This window comes from Mesocricetus auratus, unplaced genomic scaffold, assembly GCF_017639785.1.
Source record: "Mesocricetus auratus isolate SY011 unplaced genomic scaffold, BCM_Maur_2.0 Super-Scaffold_100014, whole genome shotgun sequence".
In the NCBI taxonomy this organism is placed as follows: domain Eukaryota; kingdom Metazoa; phylum Chordata; class Mammalia; order Rodentia; family Cricetidae; genus Mesocricetus; species Mesocricetus auratus.
In genome coordinates, this window is record NW_024429197.1 from 23,124,110 (window position 1) to 23,151,260 (window position 27,151).

The following is a 27,151-nucleotide window of genomic DNA, read 5'->3' on the forward strand; positions in this document are numbered from 1 at the left end:
TCTTATTGCTGTAGCTAGAACTTCAAGTACAATATTGAAGAGATATGGAGAGAGTGGACAGCCTTGTCTTGTTCCTGATTTTAGAGGAATTGCTTTGAGTTTCTCTCCATTTAGTTTGATGTTAGCTGTTGGTTTCCTGTATATTGCTTTTATTATATTCAGGTACATTCCTGTTATCCCTGATCTCTCTAGGACCTTTATCATGAAGGGGTGCTGGATTTTGTCAAAGGCTTTTTCAGCATGTAGTGAGATGATCATGTGGTTTTTCTTTTGCAGATTGTTAATATGGTGGATTACATTGATAGATTTTCTAATGTTGAACCATCCCTGCATTCCTGGGATGAAACCTACTTGATCATGGTGGATGATTTTTCTGATGTGTTCTTGAATCCGGTTTGCGAGTATTTTATTGAGTATTTTTGCATCAATGTTCATGAGGGAAATTGTTATTTGTAATAGCCAGAACCTGGAAGTAACCTATATGCCCCTCAACTGAAGAATGAATACAGAAAATGTGGTACATTTACACAATGGAGTACTACTCAGGGGAACAAAACAATGCAATCTTGAAATTTGCAGGCAAATGGATGGAACTAGAAGAAACCATCCTAAGTAAGGTAACCCAGCCACAGAAAGATAAACACTCATATTAGACATAGAGAAAAGGATTACCAGCCTACAATCCACACCTCCAGAGAAGCTAGAAACAAGGAGGACCGTAAGAGAGACATACACAGTCCACCAGTGAAAGGGAAAGGGACAAGAGCCCCTGAACAAACTGGGAGCATGGAGGGAGGGGAGGGAGGGAGGAGAAAGAGGAGGGGAGAAGAGAACATAAGGGATCAGGAAGATTGAGTGAGGGAGATTAACAGAGGAGAGAGAAAAAGAAGCACATCAATAGAGGGAGCCACTATAGGTTTAAAGAGAAATCTAGCACTAGGAAATTGTATAAAGATCCACAAGGATGACCCCAACTAGTCTAAGCAATAGTGGAGAGGCTACCTTAAATGCCTTCCCCTATAATGAGAACGGTGACTACTTTAAATGCCATCCCAGAGCCTTCATCCAGTAGCTGATGCAGACGTAGAGATCCACAGCTAAGCACTGAGCCAAACTCCTGGAAACCAGTTTCAGAGAGGGAGGAGTGACAAATAAAGGGATCAAGACCATGCTGGGAAAACCCACAGAAACAGCTGACCTGAGCACGTAGGAACTCATGAACCCCAGTCTGATAGCTGGGGAACCAACATAGGACCAAACCAGGCCCCCTGAATGTGGGTGCCAGTTAGGAGCACTGGGCAGTCTATGGGGCCTCTGGCAATGGAACCAGGATGTATTCTTAGTGTACCAATGGACTTCAGGAGCCCATTTCCCATGGAGGGATACTCTCTCAGCCTAGATACACAGGGGAGGGCCTAGGCCCTGCCCCAAATGACTTGACAGATTTTGATGATCCCTCATGGAAGGCCTCACCCTCCCTGGGGAGTGGATGGAGGATGGAATAGGGGGGTTGGTGGGAGGGAATGGGAGGATGGGAGGGAGAGGGAACTGGGATTGATATGTAAGATTGTTTCTAATTTAAATAAATTTTATTAAATAAATATATGACACTTCAAGATGACAGTTTAATAAAATGCTTCTGAGTTCAGATGACAGGATGAGGAGTTATGAAATTATGCTATTGAGGTTCTTTCCTCAAAATGAGAATGATCTCTTGGCTTTCACTGCCACCACTCAGCAACTGGGTTGGTGCTTCTTTGTATATTAGGGAGACAATCAAAATATCCACAATATCCAAGAGACATTAGAACTAAGGGAAGGTATTATATAGACAGCCCAATAGGAGGCACAGAAAAGTAGTGATTTGTTGTTAAAAATCACAGTATTGAAAGGTAGCCTACAGAATAGCAACATGTAGGTTGAGGGCTGGAGGAGCAGCCTTCTGTGCTGAGCTCTGTGGATTTCATCATGGGTTCAGTCTCCAACACACATAGGCACGCGCGCACACACACACACAAAGTAGCATATAATCAAAATAAAATATATGCTTAGAAATAGTAAAACTATTAACATTACTCTTGGGATTAAAAGGAAATACAAAATGGAAATTATAAAGTATATATTAACAAATAGCAATAACAAAAGTAATCTATATCCAAAAAAGGTAGAATACAACCAGAGACATACTTAGGGAAATGAATAGATGTCAGTATATTTACCTGAAAAAATGTAAGTAAAAATTAAAGCTGCCAGCTTCAACTTTATGACTATATAAAAGCAGGGTTCTGGAGAGATGGCTCCGTGGTTAAGAGCACTGGCTGCTCTTGCAGAGGATTCCAGTCTGAATCCCAGCACCCACATGGCTGCTCACAAATGTCTATAACTCCGGCCTCATAGAATCTTATGTCCTCTTCTGACCTCAGGCAACATGTACTGGTATGATGCACAGACAGACAAAAATTCATACACACAAAATAATAAAATACATAAATATTTTAAACTATATAAAAGCAATTACATAAATACCATATAAAATATGGTATATATAAATACCATATAAAATATGGTATATATTAATACCATATAAAACAGAGAATAAAAGTAAATGCATAAACTAATGAAAGACAAAAGAGGGTTTTTTTCTTTTTAAAATCCAGCATATTCAACGGTATAGCAATAGGCATGTAATATATCCAGGGAGGGAAAATGACAGAGACTAGGGGCATTTTTAATTTTGAGACATTACTATATAAAATTTGAAAATAGGGATAAAATGAATGGTTTTTCAAGCAAAATTTAACTTAACAAATTGCCCCAAGAAGTAGAAGCCCCAAGTTGGCCAAGAAGAGACTAATAAGTCAAGTGTCCACACTTCAAAAAGCCATAGGTAGGAGTCTGAGATTGGAGAAACCCAAGTTTGAGGCCAGCCTGCACCACACAGTGAGATGTTTCTTAAAACTTCACTTATGCTGAGTGTAATGGTTCACATCTTTATTCCCAGATTCACAGAGGCTGAGGTAAGAAGATCTCTGTGAGTTCAAGGCAAGTCTGGTCTACAAAGTGAGTTTCAGGCCAGCCAAGGTTACACAGTGAGACCTTATCTCAAAAAGCAAAACAAAGCAAAAAATTTAATCGATTACTCAGCTATAATAAAATGCATCTTGGTGCTCAGATAAGGAAAAAAATCTTCCCATACTACCCAAACTATTCCAGAGCACAGGAAGCATGGATGATGATTCTTGTTCATCATAAGGTTGGTATAATTGGGCAAAGATAGCACAAAACATGAAAATTCAAGGCCAACTTTATCTCATAAATACTAGATACAGGGCCTAGAGAGATGGTGTAGAAATGAAGAACATGTACTGCTCTTATAGTGGGTTCAAGTTTGGTCCCCAGCACCCACATCAGATGGCCAGGGATCAGATGCCTCTGACCTGCACTGGTACCTGTATCCATGTGCATTTCATATACACAAAGACACACGTCCATATATGTAATTAAATACAAATCTTAAAAACAAATACTATATATAGGTATTCTTAATAAAACAATAACTGAAATTTATCCTTACATTAAAATAATAAATAATAAAATAATAATATATCCAAGTATAACTTACCCATTAAATGAGAAAAGAATTCTAAATTAGATATACCATTCTACACTAGATTTAAGAATATTGGCTGTGGTGGCACACACCTATGATCTCAGCACTCAGAAAGCAGAGACAAATGGATCCCTGCAAGTTAGAGATCACCTGGTCTACAAAATGAGTTCCAGACTAGCCAGGGCTACACATGAAACTGTTTCCAAAACCAAAACAGAAAAAAAAATGAAGGGATATAACCATATATAAGACAAAAAGAAAATATCCAAAATATCTTTGAACCATCATACAATGAATGAAAAGGTTACCATCAGTAATAGCTACAAAATATAAATTTTATAGAAGAAAGTTAATTGATAAACATTTAAGGTTTAAATGAAGAGCATCATAAAGCTCTGCTAAGAAATGAAAACAATAGACATGTGAATGAAAAACTTCCACTCTGTAAAGATGCCACTTCTGCAAATGTATCAACTCAAAGCACTCCTAAGTCTCAAACATTTATTTATGGAACTTGATGAGCTGGCTTTAAATGTAATGTTTAAATGTATTATGGAAGTACATAAAATTACCCAAAGTGGAGCTGGAGAGACGGGTCAGTGGTTAAGAGCACGCACTGTTCTTGCAGAAGACATGGTTTAGCTCCCAACACCCACCTGGCGGCTCACACCCTCAGTTAACTCCAGCTCCAGGTGATCCGGTGTCCTCTCCTGACTACCACAGATACTGCACACACACTGGCACAGACTTGCATGCAGGCAAAACATCCACACACATAAAATAATAAAAACTATTTTAAAACTATTTTTAAGTAGTCAAAGGGGAAAACAAGATTTAAAAAGAAAGAAAATTCCCTATTAGTAGCATGAATTGATGGATCAATAAAATAATAAAATAAAAATAGAGTCATAATCACCAGAAGCTTTAGTTAAAGGTAATGATGTCATTTTAAGTCAATTAAGGGAAGAATATACTATTCAACCAACACAACTGGAATTCTAAGGCAAAAATATCACATCATGATAAAAGTAAATCCCCAATGAAAGTGAAAAATATGAGGAGTATTGAAGATATAGATACAGATGTAGATATAGACATAGATATATGTTTTTCAAGATAGGGTTTCTCCATCTAGCCCTAGCTGTCCTGGAACTCTTTCTATAGACCAGGCTAACCTCAAACTCAGAGATTGGCTTGCCTCGGCCTTCCTAGTGCTGGGACTAAAGATGTGTGTTGCCACCATCTGGTTATATTTATTTTTAATTATATGTAGGTGTGTGTAGTTGTCTGTGTGGGGGGACAGGTGCCCATGGAAACCAGAAGAGGGCATCAGATCGCAAAGAGCTGGAGTTACAAATGGTTGTGAGCTGCCTGACATGAATGATGGGAACTGAATTGTCCCCTAGGAGAGTGTTACATACTCTTAACCACTGAGCCAGCCCCTAGAATGTTCTTATGAATTGAGGGTGTAGACTGGAGACCTGGGAAAAAGCAGGTACATGGCCATAAGGAAAAGACTGACCTATATTTTTTCCTCAATATGTTTTATTTAAATTAGAAATATGCATGCTTCACATGTCAATCCCAGCTCCCTCTCCCACCCCTCCTCCCTTGTTCCTCCACCAGCCCCCCTCTAGCCCTCCACCCAATCCCCACACCATTCCCCAGGGAGGGTGAGGCCCTCCATGAGGGGATCTCCAGAGTCTGTCATTTCATCCAGGGCAGGACCTAGGCCCTCCCCCATGTGTCCAGGCTGAGAGAACATCTCTCCATGTGGAATGGGCTCCCAAAGTTCATTCATACACCATGGTAAACACTGATCTACTACCCAAGTCCCCAGAGATTTCTGAGGCCTCCTCACTGACACTGCATTCACGGAGTCTGGATCAGTCCCCTGTTGGCGTCTCAGCCATCAGGGGAAAGACTGACCTATTTAATAAACAAAAAAAAATACAAAATGTTTCAAAAGAAAAATAGTTAGGAGAAAATACTTGCAACATATAATACGAAGAGACGTGAGATGCCTACACTTGATGTCTAAAAATTACACACAGTATATGGAACATAGGAAGGACAGTTATTAATAATATGGAAGTAACATTTCAAATGGACAAAACTGGTAGGAAAAGTAGACCAGTAACATAAACAGAAAGCTCACAAAAACAATAAGAACATAGCTGATAATACCTACAAAAATGACCCACCTCATTAGTGATCAGGGAAATGCAAGTTAAAATATATGTTAATTCCCCCTAAGATTGTTCAAAAATGAAAAAAGTGACTGATTTCCCACTGTAATAATGGTGGGAAATAATAACATATTGAATAGATTGATAGATTAGATTTTCTTCTTAGAATATTAATCCTTTATTAATTATAGTTCCACTTCTGTTTTAAAAATATTTTCCTCCTTCCCCTCCTAAAGTTAATGTTGGGGGTTAAAAAAAAAGGCAATGTGACCTGATGGTCATTTAGCATGGTCATTTGTTTAAGGTAGAGGCTCTTATAGCCCAAGCTGGACTCAAACTCACTGCATAGCCAAGGATGACGCTCAACTTCTGATCCTCTCACCTCCAGCACCCAAGTGCCAGGTCATAGGCATGTGTCACCATACTCAGCTGAATCACTTTTGATTCTGTGACCATGAAATTGTCACCAACAAGGGGCTCTGACTGAATTCTGGCTTCATCCTAACAGGGGCAGTGACTAACTGATTCAACTCACAGGTTGGGTTTGAATAATTTAGATTCTTTGTGATAAGGCTTTGTCCTGGAAAAAAATGAAAAAAACTATTTCTGTATGTTCTTATCAATACAATGTTGAAGTACATTTCTAAGGCCAGGCACAGTGGCACACGCCTTTAATCCCAGAACTCAGAAGTCAGAGGCACAGGCTGGTGGACCTCTGTGAGTTCAAGGTCAGCCTGAACTATATAGTGAGTTTCAGGAGAGCCAGAGCTACATAATAGAGTCTGTCTCAAAAAGAAGCTGGATATTTCTAAAAATCTGAAGGCAGCCTTGAAGTCTGTTATAAGAATCAGTGTTAATGAAGGGATTGAACTGTAATGATTCTATCACTATTTACTTGTGTAGAGGAAAAATTAAAAGAAATTACAAATAATGGCAATAAAAACTTTAGGGGTTTCAGATGCAGCCCTATTGCCATTCCTTAATGTTGGGTAACTGACTTGTGGTGTTGAGGCCAGCTCAAGTGGGCAGGAGCTCCTGAGACAGCATCATTTGCCTCCTGAACTGACAGACCTGCCTGTGGATATTGAGTGTGTCACTTTGCAGTTACAGTTGCAAGGCTCAGACTCAGAGAATCTCCTGGAAGCTCTGCATTAGCCTGACACTTCCCCGGAGGACATAAAAACTACCAACTACACCGAAAGCTACCCACCTCTAATCCCAATTAAACTAAAGTAATGTTAGTTGGAAGTCTCAGCTCCTCTCCCCTCTTGCTGTGGGTCTCCCAGTTCACCTCACCGTTCCTGGAGTCACTCTGGTTCCCCTACCCCAGGAGTCCTCTCCATCCTGGACCAATTAAGCTGAATTGAGCTACTCTGAACTAAGAATTCCTGCGAGGCTTGTTAACTTCTGTGCTTCAGAAAATGAGAGGAACATTGTTAAGAACTCTGGCTTATTAGGCAGTTGGGACCACACTAGCAGCCAAGCAGAAGTGACACCGTGTCCCTTGGAGGCACCTAAAAAACTTACCCTAACTTTTTCCTAATTCTATCCCAAGTGTGTATACTAGGTAGAAAATGCATACCCAAGGTGCCTTCTCTTCCACCACCACCCTGGTATTTTCTGTGTAAGTCACCTCCTCATATCCTTGTCTTCCCATCTGGATTCTCATCAGTACCTTCACCCACTATTATTTGTTTTCCCCATTGCATCATCATTATCCTCAGCATTACCAACCAACCCATCATCAACCCTATGGTCAACCTATGGTCAACATTCCCATTCCTATAGACATTGCAGTCAGGTTCACTACGCTATCTCAAACACACACACACACACACACACACACACACACACACACACACAGAGAGAGAGAGAGAGAGACAGAGACAGAGACAGAGACACAGAGAGACAGAGACAGAGAGACAGAGACAGAGACAGAGATACCATTAATGTATAGCTGAAACCTGTGAAGGAAAAGTAATGTCCCAAAGACTTGGAAGGAAAACCTTATTTTGGAAGGACAAAGAAAGTATTTTTGAATAGCTATTCTATAATTCCAACAAGGTGCAAGAAGCAAAATACATTATTATAATAAAATGATAGACTGAGACAAATAGACATGGAGCACAATAAAATAAAGCAAAAGGCAGACGTGGTGACATGGCTGTAATCCCAGAAGTCACAGGGTGGGGTGAGAGGATAGGGAGATCAAGGTCATCCTTGGCTACGTAATGAATTTGAAGCCAGCCTGAGTTACATTGGACCCTGTATTTAAATACTGAATCAAAATAAACAATTTTGTACTGGAAACACTAAGTGGGAAAATTGACCTTTTACAAAAATTGAAATAATCTTCAAGATAAAGGGAAAAAGGTAGTTATATTAACTATAGAATAGAGGATCGATTATATAGATCCATCCTGTAAGTATTAAAGAACTTCTAAGGAAGGAAACAGCAAATGGAAGATCTGATCTCTGGGGAGGTGAGAGAAGAAAGAATCTCATAAAATAAAAGGTTTCTGTACAGCACAGGAAACTGAAGCCCTAGAATGAGAGCCACCCTTGCCAGTCATTCACCAACAGAGGATCAGGGTTCTGAACATACAAAGAACCCAAAACACTAAGCAGTAGGAAAACAAACAACCCAATTAAAACTGGGTTATGGAACTGAATGGAAAATTCTCAAAAAGAAGACATGCAAATGCCTAGGAAATGCTTTAAAAACTGTTCAACATCTTTAGCTACCCAGGTCATGTGGATTAAAACTACTTTCAGATTCTGTCTCATCCCGGTCAGAATGGCCATGGTTAGGAATGTAAGTGACAACAGGCTGGTGTGGAAAGGAGAAAGGGGACTTTTTAGACACTGTTGGTAGGGGTGTGAACGAGTGCAGCCTCTTTGGAAATCAGTGTGGTGGTTTAAAAGAAATAGAATTGCCATATGACCCTTCCACACCACCCCTGGACATATAGCACTAGCCAACAGACTTTACATCCTACTACATGTTCTTTATGCTCTATTCACAATTAACAGATGAATGGCTAAGAAAAATACGGTACATACACACAGTGGAATATGACTCTGCTGTAAAGAAAAAGGAAATCATAAAACACACAGGTAAATGTGTGGAACTGGAAAAATTCAGAATAAGTGAGGTAATTCAGGTCCAGAAAGACACACAAGTTATGTTTTCTCTCACAGTGGCACAGCCTTTGGGGAAAGTCTTGTTGACATTGTTCTAGACTGCAAAGCAATTTCAAGGTCAGCCTGGGATACCTGAAACTGTATCTCAAAAAATAAAAAATAAAAATAAAAAGTTAAGGAAAAGAAAGAAAAGCATGCCAACCTATACAAATGAGTAAAAGAGAATATAAATCTTTTCATCAGTGTGAGGTACCAAGGTCCATCTTGGCAGATATACAGAACCTGTTCAATAGCCTCATCACTCCTGAGGAGCAGCAAATGTCTTTGGAGGAATAAAACAAGTTACATTAGAAATCATCTAACAAAACAAAGCTGAAAATGGAGCCCAGCTGCAATGTGAATACAGGGGAGAGATCCAGACCTGAGCAAAATGAAGACTGCATTTTGGTTGGGCTTCAAGGGGGTCCCCAAACAGGCTGGAGAGATGGTTCAGCTTTAAAAGCACTTACTGCTCTTGCAGAGGACCTGGGTTAGGTTCTCAGCACCCACATGGCAGCTCAAAACCATCTGTAACTCCATTTCAGGGGATCTGACACCATCTTCCTAACCTCCAGGGGCACCAGACATGCACACATACATGCCAAAACAGTCATACATGAAATAAATTTTTAAATTGTTTTAAAAGAAATCATGGAAACAAGAGGCCAGAGCCTCAGATCAGACCATCTACATGGACATTAAAGAAGCACCAAGAACAAAACAGAGACAGTGTTACAATTTTCATAGAAAGAGGATCCAGCAGACCTGAACAGGACAGGACAGGATAGGACAGGACAGGACAGGACAAGGCAAATGGTGGTGGAGACCAGAAAATCAAGAGGTTTTCCACTAGGAAGAGAGCAATTGAAGTTGGAAGTTCCATGTCAAACTGCAAACCACACCCTCCCGCCCAGTGAAGTAGCTCTCTGAAGCCCTGCTGGAGGTACTAACAAATGCAAAGGGGGCAGTGTCCCCCTTTAGGGATATTCAGGCTGTAGTTTAATCCAGGAGAGGCAAGGACAGCCAGTGAGGACACAGAGCGAAGACTTCTTATCATGCGGCTGGACAGCTTAAGCTCACAACTGAAATTTTATGAAGGTGGGAAGAGGAAAGAATGGGGCCAGGCCAAGGAGGGAAAGTAAGAGTACTGTAGAGGTGAGCTCAGAAGACCAACAGAGCTCGGGGCTGGATGGTGATGGAAGAAATCAGGCATGGGAAGTAAAGTGAGTTACCATGTGAGACAAATGAGTGTGGGAACGCCCTTGATCATCTACATGAAATAGACGCCTGGATCAGTGAGAAAGCAGTTAGTCACTACATCCTACTAGCTTGCTCCTCGGGTTTGAGTCCAGCTAAGAGTGAGGCAACATACAATCCCAGTGCCAGAGAGTCTTGGAAACAGGGAGGTTCCCAAGAGATATGCATGGTACCCCAGAGAAGTGGAATGAGGCAAGATCTCCTGAGCAGATTGGGAATATCGGGGGAGGGGAGAGGGAACAAGGAAAAGGAGAGGGGGAGAAGAAGGCATGGGGGAACAAGAAGGTTGAGTCAAGGTAAGAATAGAGAGTAGGATGAGAGATACCATAATAGATGGAGTCATTATAGGTTTGAGGAGAGAGCTGACACTAGTGAGATTTCCAGAGATCTACAAGGATAACACCAACTGGCAAACTAAGCAATAGCAGAGAGACTACATTAATAGCCCCTCCCTGATGATACTGTTGATGACTACATTATATGTCATCCTAGAACCTTCATCCAGTGACTGATGGAAGCAGAGGCAGACACCCACAGCTAAACACTGAACTGAACTCCTGGAACCTAGTGACAGAGATGGAGGAGTGATGAGCAAAGGGGTCAAGACTGGGTTGGTGAAACCCACACAAACAGCTGACCGGACAAGGGGGAGCTCTTGAACCCCAGACTGATGGCTGAGAGGCCAACAGGGGACTGATGCAGACTCCATGAATGCAGTGTCAGTGAGGAGGCCTCAGAAATCTCTGGGGACTTGGGTAGTAGATCAGTATTTATCATGGTGTACGAATGAACTTTAGGAGCCCATTCCACATGGAGAGATGTTCTCTCAGCCCGGACACATGAGGGAGGGCCTAGGTCCTGCCCTGGATGAAATGACAGACTTTGGAGATCCCCCAAGGAGGGCCTCACCCTCCCTGGGGAATGGTGTGGGGATTGGGTGGAGGGCTAGAGGGGGGCTGGTGGAGGAACAAGGGAGGAGGGGAGGGAGAGGGAGCTGGGATTGACATGTGAAGCATGCATGTTTCTAATTTAAATAAAAACATATATTGAGAAAAAAATATTTTAATGAAAAAAAAAGAATTACAGTTGCTCTTCATCCTTTCCACTACTTGGTATTATCTGTTTAATTTCAGCTCTAACATGTGTATGGCAAAACACCATCACTTTACTTTATATCCCTCTAGCAAACTGACCGCATTTCAAATATTTATTTATACCTCTTTCAGTGTGTTTTTGTGATGTGTACATTTCCTTGGATGAAAGATCTGTTTAAATATTTTGCTCTTCTATTAATGGGTTGTTTTTCTTACTGAATCTTGAGACCTCTTTGTATGGTCTATGGATGAGTTCTTCATTAAACTTAAGATTTAGAAGTATTTAAAAAAAAAAACCCAGGCGTGGTGGCACACGCCTTTAATCTCAGCACTAAGGAGGCAGAGGCAGGCGGATCTCTGTGAGTTCGAGACCAGCCTGGTCTACAAGAGCTAGTTCCAGGACAGCCTCCAAAACCGCAAAGAAACCCTGTCTCGGGGGAAAAAAAAAAAGTGATCTGGAGATGTGACTCAGCATTACCTACTTGCACTCAGCTCTATTTCTTCACTCTCACACAGTCTAGGACACTCTGCTTAGAGAATGGTGCCGCCCATAATGGGATGCGCCTTCCCACATCAATGAAGACACATCCCACAAGGATGCCCCCGGGCCACTCAGTACAGACTGAGCTGGGACTCTTCCCAAATGACTCTAGGTTGTATGAAGTTGACGATATACGCTTTTCCCATTTTCCCAGTTCTACCATCAGGATTGCTGCCGCCTGCCTCAAGCCCTTGGCTCTGACCTATCCCTTTGGCCAGGCTTCACCTACTGAGAGAACAAGAAGGGACTAAGGTTACAGCCTCATTTCCTCTCTTTGCTACTTCACATGGTCACTGAGACCTCGGCAATGGGGTCAACTCCCTGCAGAATCTACTCACTGCACCAAAAGGGTGGGGCGTAAGCTCATAATGGATGATGCAACAAGTGAGATGTGAAATAAATGCAGGAGCAACCTGACACTTGCCCAGACCCTGGCTGTGCCACAGTGAGAAGCTGCAGGGGTCTTATGAAAAGATGACCAGAAAGCTTCCTCGCTCCTTCTCATCTCAGCTTCAGCCTCATTCGTCACCCAGTTCTCCTCCCTCTCACCATCGGCAAGGCCACCTTCCTATCCTGACCACTCCATCTGCCAGCCTTCAGCCTGCTCTCCAAGACCCACCCCTCTCTGTTTTCCGCCCTACTTCCTTCCCTCCTCTGACAGCCCCTTCCTACTACCCTTCCTTGAGGATCTCTATGCCCAGCACCTCCAGACTTTCAGCTAAGCGCACTGTTCGTCTTCCTCCCCTCTCCTGTTACTCCTCCATCCTCGTCCCAACTCCTCCCAACAGCCCTGCTGAATAATATAGTTCCCTTCTCTCTAGTCCCCACCTTCTTACCCACCCACCCACCCCCAGCCACATCAGGAGAGCCACCAGTTCCATCTTGGGGAGGAGCTTCCCTACCGCTGTTGCCATTCAGAAGTACCAAGACTGTGAGCACCAGGAAGCTTGACCTTGTAATCAAGGAATACAGGACCATGGAGCATATCTGGAGCACATCCCAGGTTAGTCAGATACCTCTGTGGCCTGACTCTGGTTCTTAACTAATGTGTTTCTAACACGCTGTTTCTCAACCTGTGGGCCATATCCCCTTTGGAGGCTGCATATCAGATATCCTGCATGTCAGATATATTCTGATCCATAACAGTAACAAAATTACAGTTATGAAGTAGCAGTGAAATTTTATGGTTGGGAGGGACCGTATTAAAGGACCACAGCATTAGGGAGGTTGAGAAACTCTGCTCTAAGGGTTTCCTTTTCCCAGAAGTCTGTTCATTCCTTGCATGTGCTCAGCAGCCTTCAATCAACTGCATTTCCAGCAAGCCTGAGCTATACCCAGAGTTCACATAGCAGGAGCAGAGTCAGGGGTAGAGCAAAGACAGGAAGAGAAATACTGATTTGCCCTGGACGAAAGGGTTCATGCTCCGGCGGAGACAGATGGGGACTCCAGTTTTGTTGTTCTATTTTGCTCTGATTCCTCTCAGAGTCCATGAGTCAATTTTTCCTCATCCTAAACTTCAGAATCAGAGACCACCTGCCCTCAGGAAATAACTCCTCCCACAAAGGGAAGGGCCTCCACTGTGCTTTCATCAAGATTCTGAGGGTATGAGTGTGAGAGTCAGTGAGGAGGCCTGGGCAACCTATGGGGCCCTGGGCAGTAGATCAGTATTTATCCCTGGCATACAAACGTTGGACTTCGTGTGTCCAAAACACAAAAAGGGATGCTCTCTCAGCCTGGATTCTTAGGGGAATGCCTAGATCCTGCCCTGAGCGAAAGGACAGATTCTGGATATCCCCTATGTGGAAGGAAGTGGGGATAGGGTGTGAGGCGGGGGGGGGATGCAGGAGGAGGGGAGGGAGAGGGAACTGGGATTGACATGTGAAGCAAGCTATTTAAAATTAAAGTAATAAAAAAAAAAAAAAGATTCTGAGGGTAGAGCCTACCAGCTGCCTCTGTCCCCAGGAGGAAAAGATGGTGAAGTCTAGCCTGCAGATACTGTATCCTATCTACCGGGTCTCACATAGATATCCCAGGCTCCCCTTGAACTCACTACGTGACCAAGAATGACCTTGACGTTCTGACCATGCACTTCACCTCCCACATGCTAGGACTGCAGGCATGTACCACAATTCCCTGGCAGATGATCCTGAATGAGAACCCCAACAATCCCAGCAGATCTTAGCAAAACTTGAATAACTCAATTATAATCTACACTTAAAATACAAAGTATTAAAAAATACTAAAAATTCTCAGCCGGGCGTTGGTGGCGCACGCCTTTAATCCCAGCACTCGGGAGATAGAGGCAGGTGGATCTCTGTGAGTTCGAGGTCAGCCTGGTCTACAGAGTGAGTTCCAGGACAACCTCCAAAACAATACAGAAAAACCCTGTCTCGAAAAACCAAAAGAAAAGTCAAAATTCTCAAAAAGGAAATTCTTCCCTACCAGAGGCAACAGATAATCCCCCAAATTGTAATTTAAATACTCTAATAATGATGTCACATTGGTGCAAACAGACAAGCAGACACAACAGGGTACCAGAAGTGGACACACATGTAGGCATATATTTTCCTTCTTAGGTTAATACCTGGATGATAGTTTGTTCCTAATACCAGTGTTACTTTATCTTACATTTTCTAGTTGATTTGCTCATTAGCTGGGTCTTGGCATCTGATCCTCACAACTAAGCAGGAAACCAGAGATTTCTAGAGAAATCAGTCCACTGAGGACCCTGGGTGTCACCACTCCAGTATTTCTCAGTGTCCAGACAAGAATGAATCCTAAAGACTAAAGGGCTGTGAAATGCACTGGTAACCTGGAGGGGCCCCAGGTGAGCAGAACCAGTCTGTAGTGCTACGAGGCTCTTAACTAGCTGAGTCTCTATCAGGGCACCTGGGAAACAGAAATGTAGAGTTGGGGGAGACAGTTCTTCAGAGCCTCCGACCACTTTCTTTCTCTTTTAAATTTTGGTGGGTTTTTCTTTTTAAGATTTATTTTACACATGTGAGTGTTTTGACTGCAATGTGAGTACGCACACCACGTGTGTGGGTGGTGCTCACAGAGGTAAGATGATGTTATCTGTTCCTCTGGAATTGGAGTCACAGACAGTTGTGAGCTGCCATGTGGGCACTGGGAACTGAGCCCAGTTCTACAAGAGCACACGCTCTCAAACACAGAGCCATCACTCCAGTTCTGACCACTCTTTTTCCCTGAGCTGCCCCACAGCACAGCATAAGCTGTCTGGAGCAGTTCTGGCCAAGTGGACCCAAGCTGAAGAAACTCAGCTCTTGGAGCACAAACATTCTTGCTAGATGTCGCCAAACTAACAAAGTGGCTTCTTTAAAAAATGAAAGCATATCAAAAAAAAAAAAAAAAAAGGAAGCTCTGACTTTCTGACTTTGATGGTGACAATGTTCTATATCTTTGCTGTAGTCATTAACCACACATGACTAGTGAACACTTAGAATGTGGCTTGTGTGACTAAGAACTGGAGTGTGTGTGCGTGCGTGTGTGTGTGTGTGTGTGTGTGTGTGTGTGTGTAAATTTACATATGGGAGTACATGCATGTGTGCACTCATTTGAAGACCACAAAACATCTCGAGTCTCATTTCTCAGACTCTGTTCACCTTTTGAGGAGGAACAGGATCTCTCACTGACTTGGAGCTCTCCAAGTAGGCTAGACTGGCTGGCTAGCAAACCCCAGGGGTATGACCATCCCTGTCTGCAAGCACTGGGATTACAAGTGTGTATCCATGCCTGACCCTTAAAATGTGGGTTCTGGTGGTCAAACTCAGATCCTCATGCTTGCAAAACAAGCACTTTGCCTGCTGAGCTATCTCCCCAGACATAGACACTGCATTTTTTAAAATTTTTTTAAATTTTGAAATGCAAGTAGTCACATGCCTAGCAATCACTGTGATGAGCAGTGCTGTTCTAGACTTCTGTGTCCTGGAAGGCTTACTTAACTTTGTTCCCTAACACCCAGCATTATAATCAGTCATGTGCCACTCAATAGGTGCTGAATGGATATCTTGTCTGTCTTCCAGCAGGCAGGGAGTTAAGTTCTACTCAGAGACACGATGCTAAGTTTCTCTAGTTCTCACAATTGCCAGAAAGCCCAGGATCTGGCCTTCTCATCCATTGCACAGCTCGTCTTGGGTACAGGCTCTGAGATACAGCTACTGCATGGAGATATGATGATAAAAGGCTAAGTACAGATGTTTCAACAGAAGAGTAAGTGACTTAGAAGGATTATTGCCAGTATTATATATGGCAGGGGTGAACACCAAAATCCGAAGTACAGCCTAGTTGAAAGAGTTCAGCTTTTGATATGCTGAGTGGAATTTGGTCAATAGTCAAATCTTTATAACAAGAAGGGCTGTGAAGGAAAAAAGTTGTATATGGGATGAAGGTGGATAGAAATCCAAGGTAAGCAATCAGGCCACTTAGAAAATAGTAGAGTGCAGGTAATTTAACACAGCATCTCTCCTTTCTCTTCAAGAGTAAAGGCCTGGCTCCCAGGGTGGAGAGAACACACATGGACGGGTCCCATCCTTCACTTTCCTAGACACCTGTGGCAAGCTCACCTTACGTGACAGGAAGGACCAGTGTGGCTGGTTGCTGGGACAATCTTGCTTCAGACCCTTTTGGATTCTGCAGATATAGACTGTTTGTCCAAATTGGAAGAAGTCTGGAGTATTCCGTGCCTGCTCATTATAAGCCTGGGAACAATGTCATCAAGTGACACTGGTGACAATCTAGGAAATTATACTCCCCAAAACATTACATCCAGGTGCTGTAGACTTGTGAGATGTGTCTCAGCTGGTTTCAAGATGATGGCTGGGGACAGAAGAAGCTCGAGGAGCCTCGGCAAGGGTGGGAAACCCTCACCTTGTTCAAGAAGAGTACCCCCAACTTCAATATGGGGACACGCTGAGTAGGCATCTCAGCATATTTCCTTATATTTGCTTAAAATATGTTGGTTATGTTTATTGCAACGATATCATTTCTGTCAAATTTGTGTCAGCTTTCTGTGTGAGTGACTCCTTCAACAATTTCATTCAACACACATGTCAAATCCTGCGTGAGTGCTGGATGTTGTCCTAGGATCAAGACACAGCCCCTCACCTCCTGGAGCTTGCTTTCTAGTGGATACCAGGAGTGGGGGAGGGTATCAACAGGTGTGGCTTTCAATGTAGACAGTTGGAAGAAGAGTGGGACAGTGTGGTCCTGATGCCCAGAAATGCCTTGGTTCCATGAAATACTGAGCAAATTCCTGCCACTCTTAAGGACCTAGAAGTAACAGCGACCTTTTAGGATGGAGATACTAGATTTTCAGGGCACCAAAAAACTACCATCTTTTCAGTATTAGCAAACAATTTTGTATGGAAAATATGACGTCCTCTTGCCTGTCTGTCTCCTTTTCCAAGAGAAAAACAATCATCTATAAGACAGCACAGTAATTCAAATAATTTTGTCCTCACTGTAAAACAAAAAAAAAATCTAGAAAATCCTGATGATATCCACCCCCCAGGACAAATGCATCAAAAATTAAAGCACCACAGCATTTTCAGATTCTTAAGAGAAAGGTGAAAATTATTGAACTGTGAAATATACTTGTCATTGTTGCTTTTCCTTTGACTTGATTGCAAAGAAGAAACAATCAAGGATCTCTTCCAGAAACCACAAAAAAAAAAAAAAATGCTTCTGAAAACTTTCCTCACCTTGACATTAATACTGTCGGCTCAACAGGATCTAAACTCATTTGGTATGCCTGTGGGGTTTTCTCAATTAGACTAGCCTCTGCACATACCTGTGAGAGACTGTCTAGGTTAGTTTCTGGGCATGTCTGTGAATGGTATCTTAAGTAGATAGTGGTGGGAAGATGCACTCTGATATAGGTAGCATCAGTCCCCAGAGGAAAAGCCACTGCTTCTGAGATTCCCACTGGAATAACTAGGTGCTATATTACTCCTAGGCCTCATCAATATTGTCAACTGTTAATCTCAGGTCATACCTATGTGACCAGAAATTTTAGCTGAAATGAGCTCACTAAAACTAGTATGTAAAACCAGAATTGTCTCATGTGTGTACCAATATGCCATAAGAAAACATGAGGTTTCTGCTTAGTAATACATGTGGTTCTAAGTTTCAGTTTTTTAAAAAGAAATAAAGCATGGTTTCAGAACCAGAGAGGACAAGCTGGTCACTGCCCTCTCAACACAGAGTAAAGAACAGCACCCGAAGGGGTCCTAGAACCCAACACCCTGCATCTGCAGAGCTTTCAGACCAAGGCTCATCAGACATCAGGGAAAGCTGCCTACTGTGTCTGGGCACCATCTGTCTCCCAAGGGCTCATGTGCTGAAGGCACATGGTTCTCTAGGTAGTGGGATGATGTGGTAGCTAGTCCTTTAAGAGTCCTAGAGTAAGATGTTAGGTCCTAGGGGCATTGACATTGGCGGAACTGGTGAAACTGTCACAAAGTTCTTACAAAAGCCAGTTAAAGAACAATGCTGGCCCCACAACCTCTGTCTACCTGTAAAACCTCGCATCATCACAATGCCATCAGGCCATGTTGCCCTCATCAGTTTGAGCAGATGGAACTGCTGTACCATCTTGACCTACAGCCTCCAAAACTGAGCCAAACAAACTCCTTCTTTATGATGGACTTCAACCCAGATACTTTGATAGAGTAACAAGGATTCCAACCTAATTGTGAGGTAGGCAATGTTTTTCATGTGAAAGGGAAACTGGGTGGAGAGAACTATAAAGACAGTAAATGCCAAGTGTCCACAGCACAGTGGGACTGACTAAAACAGTCATGCTATTTTAGGGAGCTAGTAGGAAGCAGTAAGAATGAGATAGAAACCTTAACTACCCTGACTTCATCAACACACTGTACATACTTTCACTATAGCCATAAATGTTAAAGGAACAAATTTGAGCGGGATGGTACATGCCTGTGATCCCAACGCTTGGGAGGTAAAGGGAGGAAGATCAGTTTGAGGCCAGCATGGGCTGCATGAGACAGTCTCAAAACAAAAAATAACCTGGCATACAAATGGCCTTTGGGTGCCCATCCCACAATGAGGGATGCTCTCTCAGCCTGGACTCAGCAGGAGGGCCTAGGCCTTTCTCTGAATGAAAGATCCTCCATGGAGGGCCTCTCCCTCCCTGGAGATTGGAGTGGGGATTAGGTTGGAGGCTGAGGAGGAGGGCGGGGAAGGATGGGAGAGAGCTGGGATTGACATGTGAAGCAAGCTTCTTTCTAATTTAAAAAAACAAAATAAACTGGAGCCAAATGTACAAGGAAAGAGTTCAAACAAGATGAAGGAGATAGAAAAAAATATTCTAACTTACCTTTCCCGTCCTGGAAACATCTGGACATTGCGACTGTGGAAAGCAGAAGTCCCAGGGATAAAACAGCAGGGGCAGAAGGTTACCAGACAGAAGTTTCTAAATGAAATAGCCTGAATCTGCCAAACATGTTGGTGCATGCCTTTAATCCTAGCACTTAGCAGGCAGAGGCAGCCTGGTTTACAGAGTGAGTTCCAGTATAGCCAGGGCTATGAAGAGAGACCCTTTCTCAAAAAAAACAAAAATAATAGCAAAGTCCAAATCTTTCCAAGCCTAATCAAAGAATAAACATAGGCTTCCCATGTCAGAGGAGCTCTGGGAGGGAAGAATGGAAGAAGCCCCATTCCTCATGGCTACAGGAGACTCCGGGACTAAGGGCGGGGCCCTCACAATCTTAACACAAAGTAAGACCGAGAATACCAGGCCCAGGAAACACTGTGACCAATCTAGATGTGCTAACATACATGAGTTTATGGTAAACAGGCTGTCACAGGAAAACTCTAAGGTGGATAACATAACATGACATCTAGAAGAACTAAGGACAAAAGGAGGCTGGTGGGAAAATGCAAGGTGAATTAATAGAGGAAAATCGAGTGGCTATGCCAGAGACCATGTGATAGCAATATACCTTCCTCTCCAGCGACCGGCTGTGACAGCTCAGGGACTGGTTGTGACAGAACCATTTTGGAAGGGTGTGGAAAAAGCTACCAAAGAAAGGTGTTACCAATAATCAGCAATATTCTTTAATATGCAAACTTCTCAATCTTTTAGTCTCTATTTTTGATCCAAGAGTTCTTTCTTTCATAAGTTTAATTTATTAAAAGAATTTTCTACAAAAAGAAAAAGCTCTGAGTGTTCTGCAGTCTGTACATTCACCCTTTTCCTCGGTTCTTTATACAAAGGCCATGATGTTTAGCGGCTTTTGCTCTTCATTTTCTGTCTTGTTCTTTTTCCCGGTCGCTTCTGCACAGGTAAAACAAAAAAACCGTATGTAGTCACACAGCACCTGGCCTTCCGTGCCAGGGTGAGAAGGGGCCCAGAGAAGCAGATTTAGGGTTGAAAACACACTGGACAGGCCCCAACCTAGGTCTTTCACTTACATTTGCTCCTTTCTTCCCAGGCTTCCTGGGGCCCTTGCCGTGAGCCACCTTGGCTCGGAAGCTGGAGACGTCATCATAGCTCTCACGAGTGTTCCATTTGGAGCCTTTTTTCTTTCCACCAAAACCAAACTTCTGGTTTTTGTACCGTCGTTTGGCATTGGGCCTAGAAAAGATGGTCCCATGGATTACCACACTGTAAACTTGATGAGCCTTATGGCCTGGTGACAGGCACAGGCTTGTTTCTGCCAAGTTCTCTCTCAGGCACTGCTGTTGCAGGTCTCTTCTTGGCCTTACACTGTCACTCTACAAACCAATCATCTATTAATGAAGTAACTCCAGAGAAGGAAAACTAACAGAGAAAACCCAGAAAAGGATTAATAAACACCATTCAGCTCCCTGCTTCCACAGGCATCCATTTTACCTGTTAGTTCAGCCTTAGTTGTGTCTACTTCTCTTAAGGACAAAACAGTTAACATTCAAATGTAACTTTAAAACTTGTCAAATTCAGCCTAGCCAAACAACACACCTCCCCTCCTGGGCTTGTTACAGCTCCTGTAGAGATGACAACTTGGGATTAGTTCCTCCTACCATCTGCCCAGTACCCTGGATGTCTGTCTTAATCAGCCCTCAGCCCACTTTTCCTCCCTGCGCTTGGCACATTTGAAGTATTACCCTTGCTCAGAACTATCACTTAATCAAGTCTCCACATCCCTGACTGCCATTTGTTTACACACACCTGCTACCTTCTCAAAATGGGAACATGACCGGCTCATAACTGAGTCAAGCCAGTGTCTGTCCCCTAATGTCAACAGGATGAAGGCTCCCTAACTCCTGGCCTCACAGTGTTTCTAGTGAGGGCACACACAGGCTGCTCTTCACATGCATCCTACTGGCTCAGTCTCTGGGCCTCTTCCTTCCTGAAACACTTCTCTCCTCACTTTCCTGCTCAGATGTTCATGGCCTCACATTAGGCTCAGTGGGCTGGTCCCTCGCCAGGAGGCTAACCCCAGACTGTGCACGGCCTTTAAAGTGTGCTTCTACACTAATTCTCTGACATACATACATGGAAATCATCACCCCTGGGCCTACATCCACCTATGCAGAAAGTGAAAAGAGGAATAGTGAACCCTTAGCTCCCTTTCAATCTTCATAGCACTAAGGCATAAACCACTGCCTCCCTCCTAATGAGTAGCTGGACCTGAATCTGAGTCTTCAGGCCGGACTCCCCACCATCATTGAGGGTCTTGGAGAAAAACAATCATTTGACGTTCATTTCAATGATTCAGATACCGACATCCCCCTTCAACATTGACGTGGCCACAGACCCATGCCATGTTATCAAAATCTCTGCCCCTTGAGCAAGGGTACTCTACACTGGAGGCCTTCCCTGGGGAGCTCCCTTGATGGACTGACTGTTAGCCATCACAAGACAAACCAAACTGAAACCCTTACCCTTTACTCATCTGCTGGCCCTTAGCTCTTGCCTTTGCACTGCGTTCGGCAGGCTTCTGATCCCCCTCAAGGAAATCCAGCTTATCAGAGAAGCCTGTGAAGGAAGAAGCATTTCCATCAGCACCACTGTATTTTTAGGAATCCCTAAATGCATCTTAAGAAGCACACCTCCTTCCCACACCGTTTCCCAAACCTAAGCCCAGTAGATTAAAAGCAAGACGACTGCAAGACACTACATTACACTGTATTCCCTTAGTTCTACAGTACCCGATCCCCAGGCTCCCCTACACTCCTACCCACTCACCTTTCTGGTATTTCTTGATGGCATTCATCATATGTGCTTTCTCCCGCTGCCTCTTCTGAAGGACCTCAGTCTGCACCTGTGAGACAGACACAACGTCAGCCATGCATCTCAAACCACGACTCCAAAGGCTATCCACCTGCTATGTGGGGTGCACCATGGTGCCCATGGTACCAAGTGAACCAAATCACACCACAGAAATCCGACCTGACATTCCTGGCCTTGTCCTATTCCATGCAGGTGCTCTTTCTTACCTTCTTTCCGTACTTCCTAAGTGCTCGAAGTTGCTTGGCCTTTTCAGATTTCTCCATGGCAGCCTGTTTAGTCTGCAGCTTCTGTCGAATCTGAAACACAGGACGTTGTCAGGTATTATATGGAGCACACTAGACCAGGGCTCCAGGATTCCATTAACTCTGAAAGCCGTGGAACTTGTTGTATACTTTCCTAGTTTTCCACATATGGACAATACAGCCCCAAAGCTGAGCCTTTATCCAGGCACCAATTGTCAATGTGCAGCCAGAGCTTAAAAGCAGCCCTGCCTCCCCAAGCACGCTTGTTCTCTTACATAAAGCTGCCTGTTTGTCACACAAGACCTGTTTCTCCCGAGCCCTGTTTACAGATTAAGACTAAACTCCAGTGCCCTCTTTAAGGGGCCACTGAAACTACTGTACACCGATACTTTGCCTCTTCCATCAAACACACACATTTTACTGAAAACATAAGTAGTCATCAGTGTGACTGTCGGGTTTATTTAGGCTTATCTCCAGGTTAGCTTCTTGGGGTGCCACCTAGAATTCTCTAAAATGAAGACCGAAGCCAAGGAAACAATTTAAACACATCCTGGATTCCACATCAAGTTTTTTTCCAAGCCGGGCGGTGATGGCCCACGCCTTTAATCCCAAGAGACAGGAGGATCTCTTGTGAGTTCGAGGCCAGTCTAGTCTACAAGAGTTAGTTCCAGGACAGGCTCCAAAGCTACACAGGGAAACCCTGTCTTGGGGGGGGGGGGTTCTCCCAAAGTTAAATGAGGTTAAATGAGGATCAAAGAGTCCCCCAACCCTAAATTACACTATATCTGAGCCATCTATCAACCCCTCACTTTCTGGAAAACAGAGGCCCAGAGAAGGAAAACCTGTCTATAGTATTCTCGTCGGCAATGCTGGGCCCATAACTACAAAACTGTTGTGTCTATACACCATGCCACTAACCCTGCCAGGAAGGGAATACAAGCCTTCTTTATCACAGGAAACACTCCTTCCAGCTCTTCTCTCTCTGTTTTATCAAGTGACTGGCATGCCTCTGAAGACTCTCCGTTAGAAATATTAATTACAGGGGCTGGAGAGATGGCTCAGTGGTTAAGAGCACTGGCTGTTCTTCCAGCGGACCTACATTCAATTCCCAGCCTCTACATGGCAGCTCACAACTTACAGGGTATCTGACCCTCACACCACTACACATAAAAAAATAATAAAGTAAATAAATTACAAAAAAAATACCGATTACAGCCGACATAAATCCTTTTTAAAAACCACCAGTTGAAAGCCTTGGCTTTCCAGAGGAAAAACTTGCCCATCTCTCACCTTTTGCATCTGCTGATCGGACTTGGCCATTTCTGCAAAATAATCTGTGGGTCGCTTGGTGGGGACTTGGAGCTGATGGAGCCGGGGTAATACGGCAAGCACTGCAGCCTGGGCCTGACGGTAGCTGAAATTGCAGGACAAGTGAAATGAGGGGTGGAAGGCCTTCATTTCTTACTGCCTCAGGAGTTAACTAGGCTTGGGGCTATCAACATCCCACCAGCACTAGCAAGACAAAACAAAAACTGCAATAAAACTCCACTGATTTCATATATAACAGAAACCTCACTTTACACTTACTTTTAAGGGACAAACACTTCTAAGAGTAAATCAATAGCTTAAAACAATAAGCTTATTAAAGGTACCATTAACATGCAAAGTATGACCTCTTTCCCAATCATTACAGAAAGTCCACTCACAGCCTTTCCTTAGCAGTCTGTTCTGAATGGATGCACCCACACAAACTTTAAATGGATTATTTTGAGATAGCCCTCAAGCGGAGCACTGGTTAAATGATGTCCAAGGAGCTATTCTTTCAGGCAGGAGGAACCCTAGGTTCGCGCCAACTAACTGGTGCCTCTGAGGGTCCAGGCACACTGCGTTCCCCTTCCCGTGATTCTCTACCACGGGACTCAAAACGTACAAACTCATTTCCCTCTGGAAGTCGTCTTCTGGGTTGACACCTTTCTTCTGGTCCTTGTTCTGCGGTGCTGGCTGAGTTTCACTGGCTTCTGGCACTGGACCCAGGGTCACGTCGAGCCTCTCAACCCATTCCAGATCCCGTCTGAATTCAGCCAAACACTGTTTCAGGCCATTCTAGGTAAGTCAGACACGGTGCTCATGAGAACCCAGAGTTTGTCTCTCTCAAGCCCAAAGTGCTAAGCTCAAACACCAGCACAGGAAGCCGACCGCTTGGTCAAGGCACAGGGAGCATTTTTCTCACAACAATCGGTCTCCCTAGTAGCACGGCGCCTATGCACACTCCATTCCAAGGACCCCGACCCGCGCGCGAGCTCACCACATCATTCACCGCCTTCTTCGGCCTCTCTAGCACAACATTGAGGCCTGGCTTCAGGAGTCCTCGGGAAAATGCATCCTGCAACTACAGACCCGCGCGCGTCAGTACCAAAGGGCTGGAGTCCCGTTCCACGCCCTGCCCCGCGAGCCCCGCAGCCGCCTACCTCCCGGTCTGAAACCAGGGACTCTTCCGACTCCGCGTCCGAGTCTGAGAGCGGAGGGGTGTCCATCGCGAGGTCTCCCGGCCCGCAGGGTGCGCCAGCCACTCCACGTGCCCTGAGAAGCACTCGGCTCCAGCAACTTCTCCACAAGCCTATGGCTTTTCGACCCGCACTTCCGCTTCCGGGTGCAGAGCCGCACTTCCGGTTCTCGTTGCTATAGGAACTGCTCTGGCGTTTGGGCGTGCTCGGGTTGCTCCGGATCTTTAGGAGGAGTACCTGCGGGTCTCTGCGTGGTCTGGTAACCCAGAGTCGTGAAGCAAGAGGTGAGAGGTTTCTCTGAGGTCCTCTGAAGAACCCCGGGGTCGTCGAGAGCACAAGAGAGAAAGGCAAAGCGCGGAAGGAGCTGTGGGCAGTGGGGAGGAGGAGACAAGAATTGGAGTCTGGGGGCGGGGCGATGAGAGAAGTGATCAGGGAGGGGCGGGCCAGAAACCGATCCAGGGCTGGGGCGGGGCCACGGGCGGGGCCACGGGCGGGGGCCACGGGCGGGGCGGGGCGATGCGCTTCTTCATTCTCACCAGCTTGCTGTTTCATCTTCAGCAGCACTTTTTGACGGGACCATGTCCACCGTGGTAGCTCAGGCGCTGCATGTTTTTGGTCTTCGGTCCCACGTGGCCAACAATATCTTCTTCTTCGATGAACAGATTATTATATTTCCTTCAGGAAATCACTGTGTGAAGTACAATCTGGATCAGAAATGGCAAAAATTCATTCCAGGTAAAAAGAAAAAAAAAACAAAAAACCCTTCCCATCCTGTCACATATATGAAAGGCTGTGCTACACAGAACCATACAACCTCAACGATTAGGAAGGTCTTTCTTGACAACTGGCATATACATGTAGTTTTATAAATATAGACAAAATAAATGCCAATTTGCACTGTTTAATTATAGACTAACCTGACTCGTGTAGTCAAAATGACTTGCAAACTAACACGAATTTTAAATAATTTTAAAAAGTATTTTTTCACTATGACTTCATAGAAGAGTTACTTTAAGCAGTGTTTTTCTTGTATTGTACTGCAGTGAGTTTGTCCTCACCAGAACCCTTTTTTTGAGTGTAACAATTCAAGAATCCTTGCATGGTGGAGACACTGAAAATTTTATCCTAAGTCACAAATAAGCTTCCTTAGAACCTGATCCCCCCCCCCGTTTTTGTTTACATTGATCCAGCCAATGGTATTCATGACACTTCCGCCACGTTTTTATTCTTTCATATGCAAATATAAAAGACCACAATACATATATGTAATCGTTAATGAATTGTTATTGTTAGTATTCAGGCATCTGTACTGGCCTGTCCTTGGGATTCTGACAGGATACGCCCTCAGCTGCAGCCACTAAGAGCACCAACTGTGCACATTCACGATGCTCGCTTTTAAAAGGGCCCTGCCCACCTCCCATCCTCCTCTCTTTCTTTCCCTCCATCTCTATCTGCCCCACACACACCTCCCTTTCCTCTCTCTCCCGATGCTCCTGCCCCCGGAGGCAGGTCTCCTCCCTCCCCTTTCCCTTTTTTATGATCCCTTTCCCTAATAAAAACCCTCCACTTGAACTCTGTCCAATGGCATCTTTCTCTCCAGCGCCGCTTTTTAAAATTGCAACTGTTACAAGAAGACCTGTGCACCCAGACTCCCAGGATCAACCAGTTCCAGGGTTTCTCGTTTTCCTCTCAGCCCACCCCACACCCTGGCCAGCTTACCCTGGATCATGCATGTACCACATTGGGTCTTGCATTTACCACACATCTATGTAAGGTGTACTTTTGTTTTCACTGTTTTCCTATCCTGGTCTGCGTGTTCTGTTGCTACTGTCTTTTGTTCAGCTTCATGTTTCTGTGAGTCATGTATCTTGAAACATAGAACTGAGTCCATTTTGTTGCAGCATAACATTCCAATCTGGGACTACTCTCTCTCTCTCTCTCTCTCTCTCTCTCTCTCTCTCTCTCTCTCTCTCTCTCTCTCTCTCTCTCTCTCTCTCTCTCTCTCTGTCTCATATATATAGATTTGAGGGACATGTGAGAAATAATAATTATTTGCTATTAGAAACACACCACCATTAACCATCCTTGCATTCACACATGTCTGCAAAGATTTTCCAGGACACATGGCCAGATAAAATTACTGAGAAATGTAATCATATTGGTTTATATTCCTACTAGAAATGCATAAGGGACCCTATTACTCCATCCTCTCCAATTCTTGATATTGTTCAACTTCCTAATTTGTGTGTGTGTGTGTGTGTGTGAGAGAGAGAGAG

The 27,151-nt window shown here is 44.0% G+C and overlaps 2 protein-coding genes and 1 long non-coding RNA gene across 6 annotated transcripts in view; 2 read left to right on the forward strand and 1 right to left on the reverse strand.

Annotated features, from left to right (window-relative positions):
* Positions 1-12,271: 12,271 nt before the first annotated feature.
* LOC121143965 lies at positions 12,272-16,887 on the forward strand. The gene is made up of 2 exons (XR_005881289.1): positions 12,272-12,877; positions 16,373-16,887. It is a non-coding gene; the product is annotated as an uncharacterized LOC121143965 (long non-coding RNA).
* A 3,061-nt stretch (positions 16,888-19,948) lies between these two features.
* Ebna1bp2 (EBNA1 binding protein 2) lies at positions 19,949-25,053 on the reverse strand. Its single transcript, XM_005083868.4, has 9 exons — positions 24,840-25,053; positions 24,677-24,760; positions 24,302-24,474; positions 23,662-23,785; positions 22,336-22,425; positions 22,085-22,160; positions 21,781-21,874; positions 20,329-20,491; positions 19,949-20,191 (listed from the first exon to the last, which is right to left on the reverse strand). Exons 1-9 carry the CDS (start codon positions 24,903-24,905, stop codon positions 20,141-20,143), a joined length of 921 nt encoding a protein of 306 aa, XP_005083925.1. The 5' UTR covers positions 24,906-25,053; the 3' UTR covers positions 19,949-20,140.
* Positions 25,035-27,151, forward strand: part of Cfap57 (cilia and flagella associated protein 57) — a 72,253-nt gene continuing 70,136 nt past the window's right edge. For 3 of the 4 annotated variants that reach the window (XM_005083869.4, XM_040756799.1, XM_040756800.1), the window contains exons 1-2: positions 25,035-25,159; positions 25,434-25,610. In XM_005083869.4, coding sequence (XP_005083926.1) covers positions 25,454-25,610 — 157 coding nt within the window. In that variant the 5' untranslated portion in view covers positions 25,035-25,159; positions 25,434-25,453. The remainder of the gene's footprint in view (positions 25,160-25,433; positions 25,611-27,151) is intronic. The other variant, XM_021235131.2, reaches the window with a different exon arrangement.

Coding starts and splice junctions, on each gene's coding strand:
- Ebna1bp2 (XM_005083868.4), bottom strand. CDS start 24,905: ATGGACACCCCTCCGCTCTCAGACTCGGACGCGGAGTCGGAAGAGTCC. Junction 22,426..23,661: donor CCGATCAGCAGATGCAAAAG/GTGAGAGATGGG, acceptor CCTGTGTTTCAG/ATTCGACAGAAGCTGCAGAC. Junction 22,161..22,335: donor TTAGGAAGTACGGAAAGAAG/GTAAGAAAGAGC, acceptor TCTGTCTCACAG/GTGCAGACTGAGGTCCTTCA.